The sequence below is a fragment of the Heteronotia binoei genome, chromosome 1, assembly GCF_032191835.1.
Source record: "Heteronotia binoei isolate CCM8104 ecotype False Entrance Well chromosome 1, APGP_CSIRO_Hbin_v1, whole genome shotgun sequence".
In the NCBI taxonomy this organism is placed as follows: Eukaryota; Metazoa; Chordata; class Lepidosauria; order Squamata; family Gekkonidae; genus Heteronotia; species Heteronotia binoei.
In genome coordinates this window covers 264430601-264448608 of record NC_083223.1, presented here as the reverse complement: position 1 = coordinate 264448608, position 18008 = coordinate 264430601, and the positions used below count along the sequence as shown (strand labels likewise).

General features: G+C 48.7%; 1 protein-coding gene across 1 annotated transcript in view; it reads right to left on the bottom strand.

Moving 5' to 3' along the window:
• ASH1L (ASH1 like histone lysine methyltransferase) overlaps window positions 1–18008 on the bottom strand; it is a 135561-nt gene that overhangs the window by 47933 nt on the left and 69620 nt on the right. Inside the window, 2 exon segments of the mRNA XM_060255104.1 lie at window positions 1110–1183; window positions 9418–9512. Coding sequence (XP_060111087.1) covers window positions 1110–1183; window positions 9418–9512 — 169 coding nt within the window.

Here is an 18008-nt window from a genome sequence, read left to right as displayed (position 1 = left end):
TGGCAGCAGCTACAAGCAGAGACAGCTTCAAGAGGGGATTGAATAAACATATGGAGCAGAGGTCCATCAGTGGCTATGGGCCACAGGGTAGAGATGGAACTCTCTGTCTGGGGCAGTGATGCTCTGTATTCTTGGTGCTTGGGAGGGCAATAGTTGGAGGGCTTCTAGTGTCCTGGCCCCACTGGTGGACCTCCTGATGGCACCTGGGTTTTTTGGCCACTGTGTGACACAGAGTGTTGGACTGGATGGGCCATTGGCCTGATCCAACATGGCTTCTCTTATGTTCTTTTGGCCACTGTGGGACACAGAGTGTTGGACTGGATGGGCCATTGGCCTGATCCATCATGGCTTCTCTGATTTTCTTAAAAAAAATAACCAAAATGTGCAAAGGAAGACCACCTTCCAGAGTTCATTTCCCCTAGTACCACAGGAACTGAACGACTCCCCTCCCCTCCTAGTCAAATCCCACCGCTACCTCTTTCGGAGGGAACCTTTTTGTCGGGCGAAATGCCGCCCTATTTTTAGACTTGCGCACAGACAAATGAAAGCTCGTTATAAAGAGCACGGGAGACGGAGACTGTTCCCTGCTTTCCTTCTTGTCCAAAAAAACTTCAGCTTCTAAGTGGGAAAAGGGGGGGGGGGGAGAGAAATAAAAATAAAAACCCCATTCTGCCTGGGACCGGGTCCAAGAAAAATAAGGTCTGAAATTTTTCAGTGCTGTTGGCAGAACATCTGAATTCTCCAGAGGCGTGTCAAAAAAAAAACCCCCACAAAAAACACAAGATCCCTGCAGAAGAAGCCAAGAGCGCTACCAGAATAAAAGTCCCCAGTAGGATTAAGGGCGGATGCTTCCTGAGAGGTGAGCGGCTGCTATTTTGCAAGGTTGTGGAGAAGGGGGGTGGGGGAAGGAAGGGAATAGAAATTGTCTGCATTAAATACATATACAAGGATTCCTCTCCCCCCCCCCCCCACTCCACTCCGGCTGCTACCATCAGCAAAAGCTGCACAGCAAACACCAACGTAGCCGAAAAGTAAGCCGTTCAGCTCTTCCTTGGTATCTCGAGAACACGACCGTGCCATCTTGTAACATTTAATTTCTGGTCCTGTACCTGGTTATGTTTCCATTGCCAGAGAATATCGTAGGGCAGCTGGAAGTCTATTCGCTTTTGTCGTAGGTATTTTCCTGTGATTGGGGGGAGGGGGGGGGGGGAGGAGAGAAAGGCACATGGAAGTCAGGCGTCCTCTCAACCTGTTTCTTTCCCGACCACACATAAACACACACATCCACGCTTGCAACGAGGGAACGGGGCTGCGAAAAGGCAGAACTGGCTCGAGACGTGCTGACAACTGACGTGGAAAGTGTAAATGCGTGCCACCTGCCCACGCGCGCTAATTAGCAGGGGCACAATCCACTGAGCAAAACTCGTTTGCGCTGGAACAAACGGGAGCAGCGTGAGAACTGGTAGGAGACGTTTGACACAGGGTTTGCCCTTCCCCTGTGCCTTTCTCCAGCCAGGCAGCTGAGTTACCAAGCTCTAGACCAGGGGCACCCAAACTGTGGCTCTTGGAGCCCCCACCGCCCTGCTGGCTGGCTTGCCTCTTTCAATCACTTCTCCAAGGCAAGTCAGCCGCAGAATGCATTTAAAATTCAAGTTATTTTCTTTCTACCTCTCCCTCCCTCCCCATCTACCTTCCCTTCCTTCCCGTCTTGCAGCTCTCAAACATGACGTTCATGTCTTGTGGCTTTTGAACATCTCAAATGCATGCGATGTGGCTCTTACATTAAGCAAGCTCTAGAACTTTGGGACAATTTCTGTGTCCCCGTCACCAATACCCGCCTCCCCCTGCCCCCAAACTGACTGCAGCTTCTCTGTTGGGCTTGGATTCCATTCCAGCAACATCGCAGAAACCAACAAGATTTTGAGAGTGCAAGTTTTCAAGAGTCAAAAGCTCCCTTCCCCAGATCAGATATCTTGTCGGTATCTTAGGTGCCACTGGACTCAAATGCAGCTGTTCTACTGCAGCTATTTTGTCTGAAAATGTTGGGCTTTTGCTGTCCCCGAAGGGTGTCTTCTCCAGCCAAGGGACGTGGCGCCTGGCTGCTAGAACTGAGAGCCAGCCAAATGGGGAAGCCAGAAGCGGTAGCCTGGTGCTGCGGCAGCCGCGCTGGGAGAGAAGGCAAGAAGCAGAAGGCCAATCAAGAGGGGCACCACATTGCCCCAGCGCCTCTATGGCCTGGAGAGGACATCCGAAGTCACAGTTCCAGGAAGCACACAACATTAAATCCCGGCCTCCCAGCCTTGAACGGGTAGTATCCAGATCAAGCGAGGTGATGGTATCGCTTTGCTCTGTTCTGCTTAGACCTCACTTGGAGTATTGCATTTGGTTTTCGGCACCACAATTTAGGAAGGATATAGATAAGCTGGAATGTGTTCAGAGGAGGGCAACGAAGACAGAGAGGGGTCTGGAGACTATGTCCTATGAGGAAAGGTTGAAGGAGATGGGTATGTTTAGCTTGGAGAGGAGATCATAGAATCATAGAGTTGGAAGGGACCTCCAGGGTCATCTAGTCCAACCCCCTGCACAATGCAGGAAATTCACAAACACCTCCCCCTAAATTCACAGGATGATCATTGATGTCAGATGGCCATCTAGCCTCTGTTTAAAAACCTCCAAGGAAGGAGAGCCCACCACCTCCCGAGGAAGCCTGTTCTACTGAGGAATCGCTCTAACAGTCAGGAAGTTCTTCCTAATGTTGAGCTGGAAACTCTTTGGATTTAATTTCAACCCAATGGTTCTGGTCCTACCTTCCGGGGGCCACAGAAAACAATTCCACACCATCCTCTATAGGACAGCCCTCCAAGTACTTGAAGATGGTGATCCTATCACCTCTCAGCCGCCTCCTCTCCAGGCTAAACACCCCCAGCTCCTTCAACCTTTCCTCATAGGACTTGGCCTCCAGACCCCTCACCATCTTTGTCGCCCTCCTGGACCCATTCCAGCTTGTCTATATCCTTCTTAAAATGTGATGCCCAAAACTGAACACAATACTCCAGGTGAGGTCTTACCAGAGCAGAGTAAAGCGATACCATCATATGACATGATCTGGACACTATACTTCTGTTGATACAGCCCAAAATTGCATTTCCCTTTTTAGGCGCCGCATTGCACTGTTGACTCATGTTCAGCGTATGATCCACTAAGACTCCTAGATCCTTTTCGCACATACTACTGCTAAGACAAGTCTCCCCCATCCAATAACCATGCAGATGGCTAAGAGGTGATATGATCACCTTCTTCAACTATGTAGGCCTGCCATATAGAAGATGGTGCAGAGTTGTTTTCTGTTTCCCCAGAAGGCAGGACCAGAGCCAACGGGTTGAAATTTAATCAGAAGAGTTTTTGACAAAAACGTTAAGAAGAACTTCCTGACAGAGCAGTCCCTCAGTAGAACCAGCTTCCTTGGGAGGCGATGGGCTCTCTTTTAAACAGAGGCTAGATGGCCACCTGACAGCAATGCTGATTCTGTGAATTAGGTGGCTCATGAGAAAGAGGGCAGGAAGGACTGCATCTGTGCTTAGTTCTCATGAACCCTTATATGCCAAGGGAAATTCTGTTTGCCACTTTGGGGTCAGGCAAGATTTTTTTCCCCCCAGGCCAACTTGGCCAGGGGATCACAGGGGGTATACGTAGTACCTGTGAATTTCCTGCAATGTACAGGAGGTCGGACTAGATGACCCTGGGGGATCCCGTCCAACTCTGTGATTCTATGACTCTACGAGTCCTCTAGCCTGGAGGTTCCTGCTTCAGGACCAGCTGTGCAGCGAGTCCCATTTCCGAGGGCAGGGAGGTCTGCGGCTCATAATGCAGCCCTCTGGAGGCCTGCCAGAGCTCGAACCAGAGCTGTGCCCAGGCATAGCGTAGAGGCAGGCTCATGGGAGTCTGACTCTAATTTGCTTTACTAGGTAAGCGAGCAAGAGGAACTGGATTTAAAACAGTAACAGCAGATACTAAAGCGGATGCTCGGGAGGTGGTGGGCTCCCCTTTGCATGTTTTTTTAAGCAGAAGCTAGATCAGGGTTGTCAAACTCATTTGTTATGAGGGCCAAATCTGACATGAGTGAGACCTTGTTGGGCCAGGCCATGTGCGTACCTATTTAAGATTAGGCAGCAGAGATAGAAACATTACAAAAGACACAGACAAACAATATTTTTTTTTAAAAAAGCCCTAAAAACATCTTTAAAACATTAGCACTCGGTCTTAAAAGTAAGTGTTTTCTTGGTATTTCTCCCATGGGATTCAGGGAACTGGGCAAAGGAAGCTCTGGCTCTTTCTTTCCATCCCCAGGGGACCAGGAGGGGGAGAAGCCTCAGCCAATAGAAGGAAGAGAGGCTTGGCTCGATAACTCTGCTGCGTGATTGAGAGAGCCTGGCAAAGCAAGTTCTGGCTCCCCTCCCCTTCCTCCCCAAAGGAGGAGCCTCAACCAACGCAGCTCCTGTGCAATTGAGCAAGCCTTGCAAAGCAAACTATTATGTGGAAGGAAGCAAGAGAGAGAGAAGGAAGCAGATGACAGCCAGTTGCTTGGGGGCCTGAGAGGAGCCCTCCAGGGGCCTGATTTGGCCCCCAGGCCACATGTTTGACACCCCTGGGCTACGTGGTCATCTGACAGCTATGTGGATTCTGTGATCTTAGGACAGGTGAGAGAGAAGGCAAGAAAGGGGCGAGCCGCTTCTCAGCTCTTGTGACCCTTTCTTATGGGACCAGTGTTCCCTCTAAGCTGAGCTAGTGTGAGCCAGCTCACAGTATTTTAGCCTCCGGCTCACACATTTTTGTTTTGGCTCAGGAAAAATGGCCTCAGAGCAAACTAAGTTACGCAGTAGCTCACAGCATTAATGCCAGGAGCTCACGAAGTAGAATTTGTGCTCACATAACTCCACAGCTTAGAGGGAACGTTGCCAGGGTCCCTGGAGGTTATTTGCCATCCCCTGGGCAAAGAGCAAGGGTCGCTAGGAGACTGGGGAGGGGAGGCAGTTGTGAATTCCCCGTGTTGTGTGCAGGGGGTTGGACTAGATGACCCTCAAGGTCTCTTCCAGCCCTATGTTTCTATGTCGCCTCTGCTGGAGTGCTGAGACCCAGGATTCAGGGTGATGGAAAAGAACAAAGACTGGGGAGGGGTGTGTGTTGTGTGTGAAATGAACATGCCTCAGGGCTCCGATGCACAGCAGCCCTTCTCCACCTCCGACAAGAGGTCCCCTGCAGAAAAGGGTGCAGCTGTCATGTTTTCCTTTACAGTCCGCTCTTAAAAATTTGTTCTTATTTTTCAAAGCCTCGGGTTGTGCTTGGCGAGTTCCAGGAAGCAGCAAAGTCCGCTGGGAATCTGTTTTCACTTCTATGACCTCACTGGGTAAAACAAAAGGCTCTTTCAAGGGCCTGGCAGCCGGCCCAGATAGCAGGGAGCGCTCTCGCTTGCTCCTTCTCTCTCTCTCTCTAGCTCAATAAGGAGGCACCCAGATGAGGTAGCCGGGGCAGAGAAATAATCCTCGTAACTCGATTCGGGAAGGCAAGAGTACTTTTCCCTCCTAGGCCAGGCGGAGTCATTAAAACTGCCTTATCTTTACAGCGTGGTGTTTGTTTGTGTCTCCCGGTGCAAATAAACCGGAGGTTGCGACCCGGCCAGGAAAAATGGGACGGGACCGCAGACTGGCACTCGAGGCCCGGCCTCCCCGGGGACCTGAGCAGACTATCCAAGTCCAAGGCAGAAAGAAGAAGAAGAAGCTATTGGATTTATATCCTGCCCTCCACTCCGAAGAGTCTCAGAGCGGCTCACATCTCCTTTGCCTTCCTCCCCCACAACAGACACCCTGTGAGGTGGGTGGGGCTGGAGAGGGCTCTCACAGCAGCTGCCCTTTCAAGGACAACCTCTGCCAGAGCTATTGGCTGACCCAAGGCCATTCCAGCAGGTGCAAGTGGAGGAGTGGGGAATCAAACCCGGTTCTCCCAGATAGGAGTCCGCACACTTAACCACTGCACCAAACTGGCTCTCAAAGAAGCACTGCACCAAGAAGCGCTCAAAGCTCTCCCTGTGTCATTTTAATGTCGGGCGCCGTTACCCTTTTTTTTTGTCTTTTCACTCAAACAGGTTCATGGGGCTCTTTTACTACTGGGCGGGGAAACGAGAGAGGTTTATAGAATCAAGAAAGGTGACGGTGGGTGGAGGGAAATTTCCTTCTGTTGTAATGTTAGAGGAGATCAGGGTCATCCGGTGAAGCTGAAAGGGGGCCAGCTCCGGAGGGAGACGGAGGTCTATGTCTTGCGGACCTGTTCCACTAAGGGAGGTGATTCGTCCTTGCTGCAAGGACGCTTTCCCTGCAGCAAGGGGCTTCTCGCGCTGAGAAAATGCACTGCCCTTCACGCAATGGATCTGCAAGATCTGACTCGAGAGAGCAACTTCTTCACAAATCGCTTCAGTGGCTGATATATTTTGCTGCCGGAAGACACCCTGATAGATATTAAGCGTGGCCTACTGCAGCCACGGCAGACAAAGGGAGCCACGGCAGACAAAGGGGGCCTGCAGATTCAGAGGCAGTCTATCTGGGAACAGCAGAGGCCGGTAGCAGACAGGAGGTGAGAGTTTTCTGCCTTCATAACCTGCTTGGGGGCTCCCTAGAGGCATCCATTGGAGACAAGGTATTGGACTTGAGGGACCTTTGACACAAACCTACCCAGCAAGTCCAGTCTGCTCCCTCTGGCTCGCTGCATGGTTATTGATGGATGGATGCCACCCTCCAGCTGAACAATAGCAATTTCATCTTCCATTTCAGGAAAAATTGTCTGATTGCGTTTCTACTTCTCCACAGAATGTGCATAAGAGGAATTAGCCCATCCCAAGCCTTTTTTTTGTAGAAAAAGCCCAGCAGGCACTCCTTTGCATATTAGGCCACACCCCCTGACACCAAGCCAGCCAGAATTGCGTTCCTGCTCAAAGCACTGGCCCATTCTGTCCTCATAGCAAACATCTGAAGGGCTTTCCACTGGGTGACGCATCGGGAGAGCAACAAGGATCATTAGAGAATGGAGACTAAGCCCTACGAGGTAAGGCTGAGGGACTTGGGAATGTTTAGTCTGGAGAAGAGGAGGCTGAGGGAGAACATGATGGTTCTCTCGAAGTATCTGAAAGGCTGTCACTTAGAGGAGGGCAGAGAACCGATCCTGTTGGCAGCATCAGGTAAGACTGGCGAGAATGAGTTTAGGTTAACGGCAGGAAGGTCTCGGCTGGATCTTTCTAAAGTCAGAGCAGTTCCCCGGTGGAATGGGCTGCCTGGGGAGGTGGTGAGCGCCCTCTCAACGGCAGCTTTTAAGCAGTGGCTGGACAAACATGCGTCATGAATGCTCTAGGCCATGGGCGTCAAACATATGGCCCAGGGGGCCGAATCAGGACCCCAGAGGGCTCTTATCAGGCCCCCGAGCAACTGGCTGTCATCTGTTTCCTTCTCCCTCTCTCTTGCTTCCTTCTGCAAAGCAGCTTGCTTCGCCAGGCTTGCTTAATTGCACAAGAGCTACAGAGCAAAACCTCTACTTTCTCCATTGGCTGAGGCTCCTCCCTTGGGGAGGAAGGGGGAGAGGCAGAGCTTGCTTTGACAGGCTCTCTCAATCTCACAGCAGAGCTACTAAGCCAAGCCTCTCTTCCTTCTATTGGCTAAGGCCCCTTCCCCTCCTGGTCCTCTGCAGAAGGAAGGAAAGAGCCAGAGCTTCCTTTGCCCAGTTCCCTGGATCCTATAGGAGAAATACGAAGAAAGCACCTTTAAGACTCAGTACCAATGTTTTAGGCATGTTTTAAGTTTTTAATAGTGCTTTAATACCGTTTGTGTCCTTTATGAAGTTTATATCTCTGCTACCTAATCTTAAACAGGTACACACATGGCCTGGGCCCAACAGGGCCCAGCCCGACAAGGTCTTGCTTATGTCAGATCTGGCCCTCATAACAAACGAGTTTGACACCCCTGCTCTAGGCTGATCCTGCACTGAGTAGGGGGTGGGACTAGACGGCCAGTGCGGCGCCTTCCAGCTCTACCAGTCTGTGATTCTAGCAAGACAGGATGACCAGCTCTAGATTACTCAGTGAGCTTCACAGATGAGCAAGGACTTGAACCTCTGGTTTTTTTTTGTTTTTTTTTTGGGGGGGGTCTAATGGGCTTTCCAGTCCTGATGCATTCAAAAGGGCATGGCACTTTCTGCTACGAAGCTCTCAAGAAGAGACAGTGTCTCAGATTGCTCGGAAGGGAAGAAAGACACGGCCGATTCTGCGCATGGCAAACTCTGTGTTACGTCAATGGGTGTTTAATGGGGAAGCCGTAATAGCCTATTTGCTAACTGTTCAGACAAGATCTGCCTCATGGTATAAAGCAGGGGTGGCCAACAGTAGCTCTCCAGATGTTTTTTTGCCTACAACTCCCATCAGCCCCAGCCATTGGCCATGCTGGCTGGGGCTGATGGGAGTTGCAGGCAAAAAAACATCTGGAGAGCTACCGCTGGCCACCCCTGGTATAAAGTTATAAAGAAGGACCACCTAGGATCTGCATATCTGGCGGATATTACTGTGTATAAACGTAGATCAGCATTTATAGCTCTGCGGTTTCACACCACGCCAACAGAATTTCTCCTGGGACGATACTCTAAAACACCTCAGGAACCGCGTATCTGTATTAGCAAAACTTCTGTGGAGGACCTCTTCCATTATGCTCGCTGTATTCAGAACCTAGCCGCAAGCTTCTGACTGAAATAACAGATCAGTTGTATATGGAATCTGATATTGGTAAACTAATATTTCCATTGTCAGATGTTGACTCCACGGTCTCTTACAAGGTAGCACTTTTTGCTCTGGCTGCTAACAAAATCAGGGCAAAGGAAGTACACCTGGTCCTAGGCAGACAGTAAAATGATGCAGTTAACTGGACAATTAGAGCCTGACTATGGAATTACGGGGACGCTGTATGTAATTAAGATTGCAAATAATCTAAATTAATTTTAGAGTTTTTGGCTGCTTTTAACTTGTAAGTTGTTGTAATTGTAATGGCCAACGGCTTTATGCAATAAATTTTACTACTACTACTACAGTGGGAGTCAAGACAAGGAAAATTCCCTTAGGGAAGCGGGCTGCTATAACGTATCTGTCCATAGTTGACTGACATAACCTAAAGGAGAGGAAAAATTTTCTCAGTTCCTCCCCTTCCCACCCTACCTCTGTCGTCTGAGTAAATCTCCATCCCCCCAGAATAAAATTCCTAGAAACTGCCTCCTTTGGAGACATTCAAAGCAAACTCATAATTCATGGAATTGTTCTTTTAAAAAAAGAACAACTTCTAGCAGAGTTGGGGTGGGGGGGCATGTGGTTCACAACAGTGCACACGGAGTACTCACCCACGTGAATAGGAGCCGGGAACAATCCGTACTCATGTTCTCCAGGAGTGTACTCCAGCTTCTCCTTCTTTAACTGGATCAGGCGACTTTTGGGGCTGAGATGGAGAGAAGGAGAAAGAGGAAGAGATTTGTTCAGTGTCCTTATTTATGCCCAGCCTTTCTCCTTGATGGGGACCCAAAGAGGCTTGCAGCATTCTCTCCTCCTCTCTTCCATCTTCACAACAACAGCCAGGTGAGGCAGGTTAGGCTGAGAGTGCACGACTGGGCCAGCACCACCCAGTGAACTCCCATGGCACGAGAGGGGATTTGAACCCGGGGTCTAGTTCTGACACCATGCTGGCTCTCATGAGTGAGCATCATAGTTTGAGTGAGTCCCGGTGAACTCAACTAACTACAGAGAGAAGCAGCCTCCATAGCAGGGGTGGGCAAACTTGCTTAACGTAAGAGCCACATAGAACAAATGTCAGATGTTTGAGAGCCATGGACATGGACATCAGATGTTTGAGAGAAGGAAGAAGATATTGGATTTATATCCCACCCTCCACTCCAAATCTCAGAGTGGCTCACAATCGCCTTTATCTTCCTTCCCCACAACAGACACCCTGTGAGGTAGGTGGGGCTGAGAGCAGTCCTTTCAAGGAAAACCTCCGTGAGAGCTATGGCTGACCCAAGGCCATTCCAGCAGATGCAAGCAGAGGAGTGAGGAATCAAACCTGGTTTTCCCAGATAAGAGTCCACTCACAACTACTACACCAAACTGGCTCTCGAGGAAGGAAGGAAGGAAGGAAGGAAGGAAGGAAGGAAGGAAGGAAGGAAGGAAGGAAGGAAGGAAGGAAGGAAGGAAGGAAGGAAGGAAGGAAGGAAGGAAGGAAGGAAGGAAGGAAGGAAGGAAGGAAGGAAGGAAGGAAGGCAAATTGATGGGGAAAGGAGAGGCGGAAAGAAAGCAACTAATTTTAAATGCATTCTCCTAGCTGCCAGCTGGCTTGGCGAAGTGATTTAAAGAAACAAATGCCTTCTCCAAGTCGACTGATGGAGCAGTGAGGGCTTCAAAAGCCACACAATATGTGTGAAAGAGCCATATGTGGCTCCCAAGCCGCAGTTTGGCCACCCCTGCTCTATAGCAAAGCACAGCACTCACGACTAAACTGTTCAATTACCTGAATTATTATACTCAATTATTACCTGAATTATTATACTCAGACTACCACCTGAATTATTATACTGAAGCCAACAACTATAATTTTAATCAGCAATATGAGCCCACCCGCCTTTGCTATATTTTACTGTGTTGTCTTGTTTTATTAGTTTCTTATTGTCCCGTGGCGCAGTGGTAAAGCTGCAGTACTGCAATCAGAGTCCTCTGCTCACGACCTGAGTTCGAATCCAGCAGAAGCTGGTTCAGGTAGCCGGTTCGAAATCGACTCAGCCTTCCATCCTTCCGAGGTCAGTAAAAGGAGAACTCAGCTTGCTGGGGGGGGGGGGAAGTGTAATGACCAGGGAAGGCAATGGCGAACCACCCCGTAAAAAGGTCTGCCGTGAAAACGTGAAAGCAATGTCAGAGTCAGAAACAACAGGTGCTTGCACAGGGGACCTTTCCTTTTTCCTGCTGTTGTTCAGCTGGTTTTATGTGTTCGTAATCCGCCCTGAGCCCGCTTGGGAAAGGGCAGAATATAAATTCACCAATAAAATAAATAAATGGAAAAGTCCCAGTTCAAATCACACCAGGAGGGTGAGAGGCTTACAAAAGCTACTGTTCTCTTGGATGGGATAAATACTTCTGGCCTACCTTCAGTGTTGCCAGAAACCTGGAGGGGGGAAAAAAATGCTCTGCCTCTTTAATAGAAGCTTCAGGCGTGCAAATGGGCAGCTGAAGCTTTTCATGGCTGTGGCAGTAAACAACCTCACCTGGCCAATAACATCCCGCTAAGCCTCTATTAAAGGGGCAGGCCTCTTTTCTCCATAGTGCTGGTAACCCTGCCTACCTTGCAGGACCGTCCCGAGAATTATGTCAATAAAACAATGTCGTTTGCAAGAAGAGCCGGGATTGCAAGCTCAAGGCACAGCTATACAAATGAATTGGAAATATAAGAAATGAGCTCCCAAACCACATCTGTGCTGTCTTCAGGGCCTTCAAAACAGAAGTCTACACATGCCTCTAGCCCGTGTGTGTGTGTGTGTTAACTGTTGTTAAGAAGAAGAAGATATTGGATTTATATCCCGCCCTCCACTCCGAAGAGTCTTAGAGCGGCTCACAATCTCCTTTACCTTCCTCCCCCACAACAGACACCCTGTGAGGTGGGTGGGGCTGGAGAGGGCTCTCACAGCAGCTGCCCTTTCAAGGACAACCTCTGCCAGAGCTATAGCTGACCCAAGGCCATTCCAGCAGGTGCAAGTGGAGGAGTGGGGAATCAAACCCGGTTCTCCCAGATAAGAGTCCGCACACTTAACCACTACGCCAAACTGGCTCTCCTGACCTATGGTAACATATGAATTAATGGCCTCCTGTTGTTCCCAGAGGGCTGTAGCTTTAAACGGGCCTATAGAAACTAGTGGGAGAAGGCTGCCATTTCTATGCTGCTGGGCAATACTACCAGAAGGACCACCAACAGGTAAACAGAAGATCTGGGTGGCCAGTCTGACTGTACCCTGGAAAATCTAGACCTGGCGTTACAAGCCGTGGCCTCTTGGCTCAGACTGAGTCGGCTGAAATTGAATCCGACGAAGACGGAGATTCTCTACCTGGGTCGGGGCGGTCCTGGGAGAGAGATCCAGCTGCCGGCCCTTGACGGGGTACCATTGATACCGGTCCCTAAGGTCAGGAGCTTAGGCGTGCTCCTTGAGTCCTCCCTTACAATGGAGACTCAGGTGGCAGCCACTGTTAGATCTGCCTTTTTTCATCTTCGGCAAGCACGGCAGCTGGCCCCTTACCTGGAGCGCAACGACTTAGCGACGGTAATCCATGCTACGGTCACCTCAAGAATAGATCACTGTAATGCTCTCTACATGGGGCTACCCTTGACACTAACCCGGAGACTACAGCTAGTGCAGAACGCTGCGGCACGGCTGCTAATGGGGCTGCCGCGACGGGAGCACATTCAGCCAATGCTGAGAGAGCTGCACTGGTTGCCTGTTGTATTCCGAGTTCGCTTCAAGGTGTTGGTATTAACCTTTAAAGCCCTCTATGGTCAGGGACCTGCCTATCTATGGGACCGCCTTTCCCCATATATCCCCCAGAGAGCACTGCGATCAGGGACAAAAAATCTGCCCCTGGCCCAAGAGAAGCCAGGCTATGTGTAACGAGATCCAGGGCTTTTTCGGTGGCAGCACCAGAACTTTGGAACACCCTCCCAGAAGCTATAAGGGCCCTGCGGGATTTATCTGCGTTCCGCAGGGCCTGTAAGACCGAACTGTTTAAACAGGCTTTTGTGGTCTAACTGAAAAAGGGCTGCCACCGGACACCGGTGGGTCCGATCATAGTTAAGAAGTCAATACCGCCTATACTGGATTGAAACAGCGCTATAGAATGGTTTTAAAGTTGATATGTAAATTATGGTTTTATATGTTTTATCGGATTAATTGTTTTATAATGTTGTAAGCCGCCCTGAGTCCGCTTGCGGAGAGGGCGGGATATAAATGAAAAGTAATAAATAAATAATAAATAATATAATATAATCTGATCTGCCTATGCTTTAAGATTCTGTACAGCACCAATAGTTTGTTTTAAATTGTAAACTGTTTATGTTTTACCGGTTTATACTTGTAATTGAGATGTTGGTTTCATTATGACTGTTAGCCGCCGTGAGTCCATTTTTGAATGAGCAGGATATAAATCGAAGGTAAGTAAAATAAATAAATTAAATAGCTTCCTTGATTAAGTCAATCCAGCTCAATTTGGGTCTTTCTTTTGCTGCCGCCTTCCACTTTTCCTAGCATTATTTCCAGTGAGTCTTGTCTTCTCACATAACGTGCAATAATCTGAGTTTAGCTGTTCAGCTTCTAGGGGAAATTCAGGCTCGATTTGACCTAGAACCCACTTACTGGTCTAGTCCTTACGCCTGAAAGCAAATCTGTAAAACATTCTTGCTTAGTAAATCTGTAACGTATTCTTGTAGTCTTATTAAAAGAAGAGGCTGCAAGATGACAAACCGGGGAAAAGGAGAGGGGGAGGCATATCATCAGGTTATTCCCCCCCCACCGGCCCCCCAAGACTGAAGAGCTTGTCTAGCAATACACCTAACAACTTCCATTCGGTATGCTTGTAATGACTGCCTACTGATTTAGTCAGTCACATGTGCCCAGACTATGCAAACAGAGAGGCCAAACGCTCTGCACTGATTTCCAGTGGGGTCTCCGGCCACACCAGCTGTGCCAAATGCCCTTTTCTGGCTTTACTGTCCAAAGACCTGGAGCAGCTAGACATGCAGGTAACTGTACTGACTCTAGAGGGTGCTGTGCCACTCTAACGGTTACATCCACCTGCCCAATACACACCATTTGGACCACCTTTACTCCTGCAATCAAACCCCCATCACTTCAGTATTTATATACGCCAAAAAACTGATCCCCGAAGCACCCAGTGTTTCCATTTTTTGTTCCTGGCAAATCATCACAACCCGTGTAGGCTTCAGAGGCTCACGCAAGCGCAGCCTTCTTACCCTTTCTCCTAGGAATCCACATCACATTTAAGATGAAGTTTGTAAGAAATAGCGACAGAAACACCTTTAAGAGAGGGCTGCAAAATCCAGATAATTAATTAGATCTACTACATACCTCCAGGCTGGATAAAAACTCTCCCCCCCCACTCATTAATCCAGATGAACGTTTAATGAAAAACAGCATTTAATCATGCCTTCAGAACCTTGGATGGCAGTCACTCTTCTGGAAAAAAAGAATTTCCCTTCTTCCTTCATACAAAGAAGGGTGATCTTAAAAGGTGGTGCACCTGTTCGATATTTGCGGGCATTGCTATGAAGAGGCATTCCCTTTTTTCGCACAGAGGGAACTGTCTCAATTAAGATGAGGCTGCGAAGGGCTGCACTTTTAAAGCTTAGAAGTGTTGTATAAACAGCTATGGGACTGTGAAGGATTAATTTTTCACAGAAACAGAGAGCCTTGAGTGACAGGCTGTGCCAAAGATTAGCATCAGCTGAGCAGAGAAAGACTTGAGAGCTGAATGCTGAGGAGAAATTCAGTCTGGTTTCAGTCCTAGCTGAGAAGAGTTGCATACTGACAGTCTGAATTCAGCCCTGACTGAGAGCACTTTAACACAGATGAAGTACTGGGGAGATTGGCAAGGAAGAGTGGGTAGTGAGGCAAAGACTCTCATTTGGGCTGAAAAAGGGGGACAGATCTTCCAGTGAGAGAAGAATGTCCCTGCCCAGTCAGAACAAGGAGATATCTCTAGAGAGTGGAGATATCTCTGGTCAGCTGTGGTTAGAGAACGCCTTGTGAAATCTTAAGAGACAGTTAAAACTCAAGAACAAAAGAAGGGGGTACCGGACAGTGTCCCAGTTTTATGGAAAGAACACTAAAAGAAAGTGTACTGATCTGAAAAACACTAGAACAAAAACCTCTCATCATGAAGATTTTGTCACTGTGAATAGTTTAAGAAACTCTCATTAGCCTGAAACTGAAATTTACTGATTTTACCTGTTATTTATTCGTTACCTCAGGCATTCTCCTTGATTTCACCTGGCCTTTCTCCTTCTATGTTAAATATTTTGTTATTGCTAAACTTCCAAAAGCCTTGAGTTCCATTTCAGTTAAGTTAAAGGGGACCCTTCCCTCAGGCTCCTGGGCTGAACCAGCAGTAAAATATCATACTGCAACAGGGTGGGACAGCCAGAGTCCTTCAGGAAAGAAGACATAACTAGGGCAGCTCAGTCTCAAAGGGAAACAGAGGGAAAATCTTGCCTCTGAGAGACGGAAGTGGACGGGTGCATCACAGAGGCCTACTCTACCATACAAGTTAGCTATAGAGTTGCAATGCACTCACGGCAATCTCACAGAGTTCCCGTTCGTGGAGTTTTCAAGGTGAGAGACCAGCAGAAGTGGTTTGCCGTTGCCTTCCTCTGTACAGCATCCCCCATAGCCTTGGTGGTCTCCCATCCAAGTACTGAACCTGCTTAGCTTCCAAGCTCTGACTAGATCAGACGAGTCTGGGCTGCTGCTATAACATACGCATATTTAAAAAGAGAACACTTTTAAAATTCAGAATTACTAGTTTAGTTTATATTATAGCAGCTAAATCAATTAATTAATTGATCAAAATCATACAGACAGTCTTGCTTCGAAGCATTCCTTTCAAATCAGGACACCAGAAAAAAAATTCTATCAGACTTCCCCATAACGTCCAGCAAATGCTGTTTCCTTTCTAAGGATTTATGACGTTATTTGGGCTCCAGCTTCGGAAGTTCCCACTTCTGCAATTCTTGGCAAGGGTCTGCCTTAGCTTTGCACATTTCACTGAAGCAAGGCAGTCCTCCCCCAGGAAACCAGGCTACGCACAGCAAACTGCAAACACACCGCTGCGAAACAATCTATGGCTTTGCTTTACGACAGAGGTTTGCAAATGCAGCCACATGCACTGCAAGAACCACAACCAGGAATGACTCAACCATTTCTCTACATGTGGTAGACGGAAAATGACTTGCCTTGCCTTTAAAAAGGGATAAAAGATTCTCCACTTATTGAGCGTTTTTGTTGCAGTGAATCTTAATGCCTATAATGGGTTATTTTGAAGTATGATTTCAAGAACATGAATTGCGAGGAACCCACGTTATACGGTCAGTTTTCACATTACAGCCTGGAGGGAAAAAATGTATTTCCAAGTTGCCTGATGAAGAGCACAATATGAGTCAGTTCTATACCAAGAAGAAGAAGAAGATGAAGATATTGGATTTATATCCCGCCCTCCACTCCGAAGAGTCTCAGAGCGGCTCACAATCTCCTTTACCTTCCTCCCCCACAACAGACACCCTGTGAGGTGGGTGGGGCTGGAGAGGGCTCTAACAGCAGCTGCCCTTTCAAGGACAACCTCTGCCAGAGCTCTGGCTGACCCAAGGCCAGGCTAGCAGGTGCAAGTGGAGGAGTGGGGAATCAAACCCGGTTCTCCCAGATAAGAGTCCGCACACTTAACCACTACACCAAACTGGCTCTCCTACAGCTTTGCTCTGGGGTGGGGGGGAAGCATCTCTACTATGGTGTTCGCTTCACTCTGCAAAAGACGCCGACGCCTTTGCCTCCTCGAAACTACTGCCAAAGAGCAACGAGAGGCCACACGGCACATTCTTTCCTCGGTCTGGGCAAAAATTATTTACACTAGCGAAGCACAGATTTGATAAGCAAGCAAACCACTCCCTAGCCATCCAGAGGATCTCCTGATCTGTCCTTTAAGGAAAGAAAAGAGCTCCTAGGAAACAATGATGAGTCACGCGTCTTGTGAGCAAAATATGCTTTAACTTGGATGCCATTCAGGAATTTTGCACGTGGGCTCCGAGAGAGGAGACGGCGAGTTGCATCAGCTCGGGTCGTGGAGCGGGGGCAAGTCCATGCGAGTTCAACTTCCCCTGGGCATGGCAAATCTGAAACCTCCCCAACGCGGCTGCTGCCAATTTGTGTACCAAAAACGGCAGCGGCCCGCAGGCGACGTGTGCTCCTGTCCCACCATGAGCAGGCAATTTGTACGCTTGGTAATACACACCGACACCTGCAAAAAGCTATTCCTGAGTGCCCATGGGACGTCAGAAAGGAGACATGATGTTGCCTCTTCTCCTATGACATCAGCAGGAACAGGCCCATAGCTAGAAAATTTTAAGGAGGCCCCCAGGGGATAAAAAAATATTTTTGGGGCGTGGGGGGCACAGAGCCTAAAATAACATCACAAATGATGTCACTAAAAGTTAACACAAAGATGAAGAAGATGGTATTGGATTTATATCCCGCCCTCCACTCCGAAGAGTCTCAGAGCGGCTCACAATCTCCTTTCCCTTCCTCCCCCACAACAGACACCCTGTGAGGTAGATGAAGATATTGGATTTATATCCCGCCCTCCACTCCGAAGAGTCTCAGAGCAGCTCACAATCTCCTTTACCTTCCTCCCCCACAACAGACACCCTGTGAGGTGGATGAAGATATTGGATTTATATCCCGCCCTCCACTCCGAAGAGTCTCAGAGCGGCTCACAATCTCCTTTACCTTCCTCCCTCACAACAGGCACCCTGTGAGGTAAATGAAAATATTGGATTTATATCCTGCCCTCCACGCCGAAGAGTCTCAGAGCGGCTCACAATCTCCTTTCCCTTCCTCCCCCACAACAGACACCCTGTGAGGTGGGTGGGGATGGAGAGGGCTCTCCCAGCAGCTGCCCTTTCAAGGACAACCTCTGCCAGAGCTATGGCTGACCCAAGGCCATGCTAGCAGGTGCAAGTGGAGGAGTGGGGAATCAAACCCGGTTCTCCCAGATAAGAGTCCGCACACTTAACCACTACACCAAACTGGCTCTCTGAAGAAGATGACGACATTGGATTTATATCCCGCCCTCCACTCCGAAGAGTCTCAGAGCAGCTCACAATCTCCTTTACCTTCCTCCC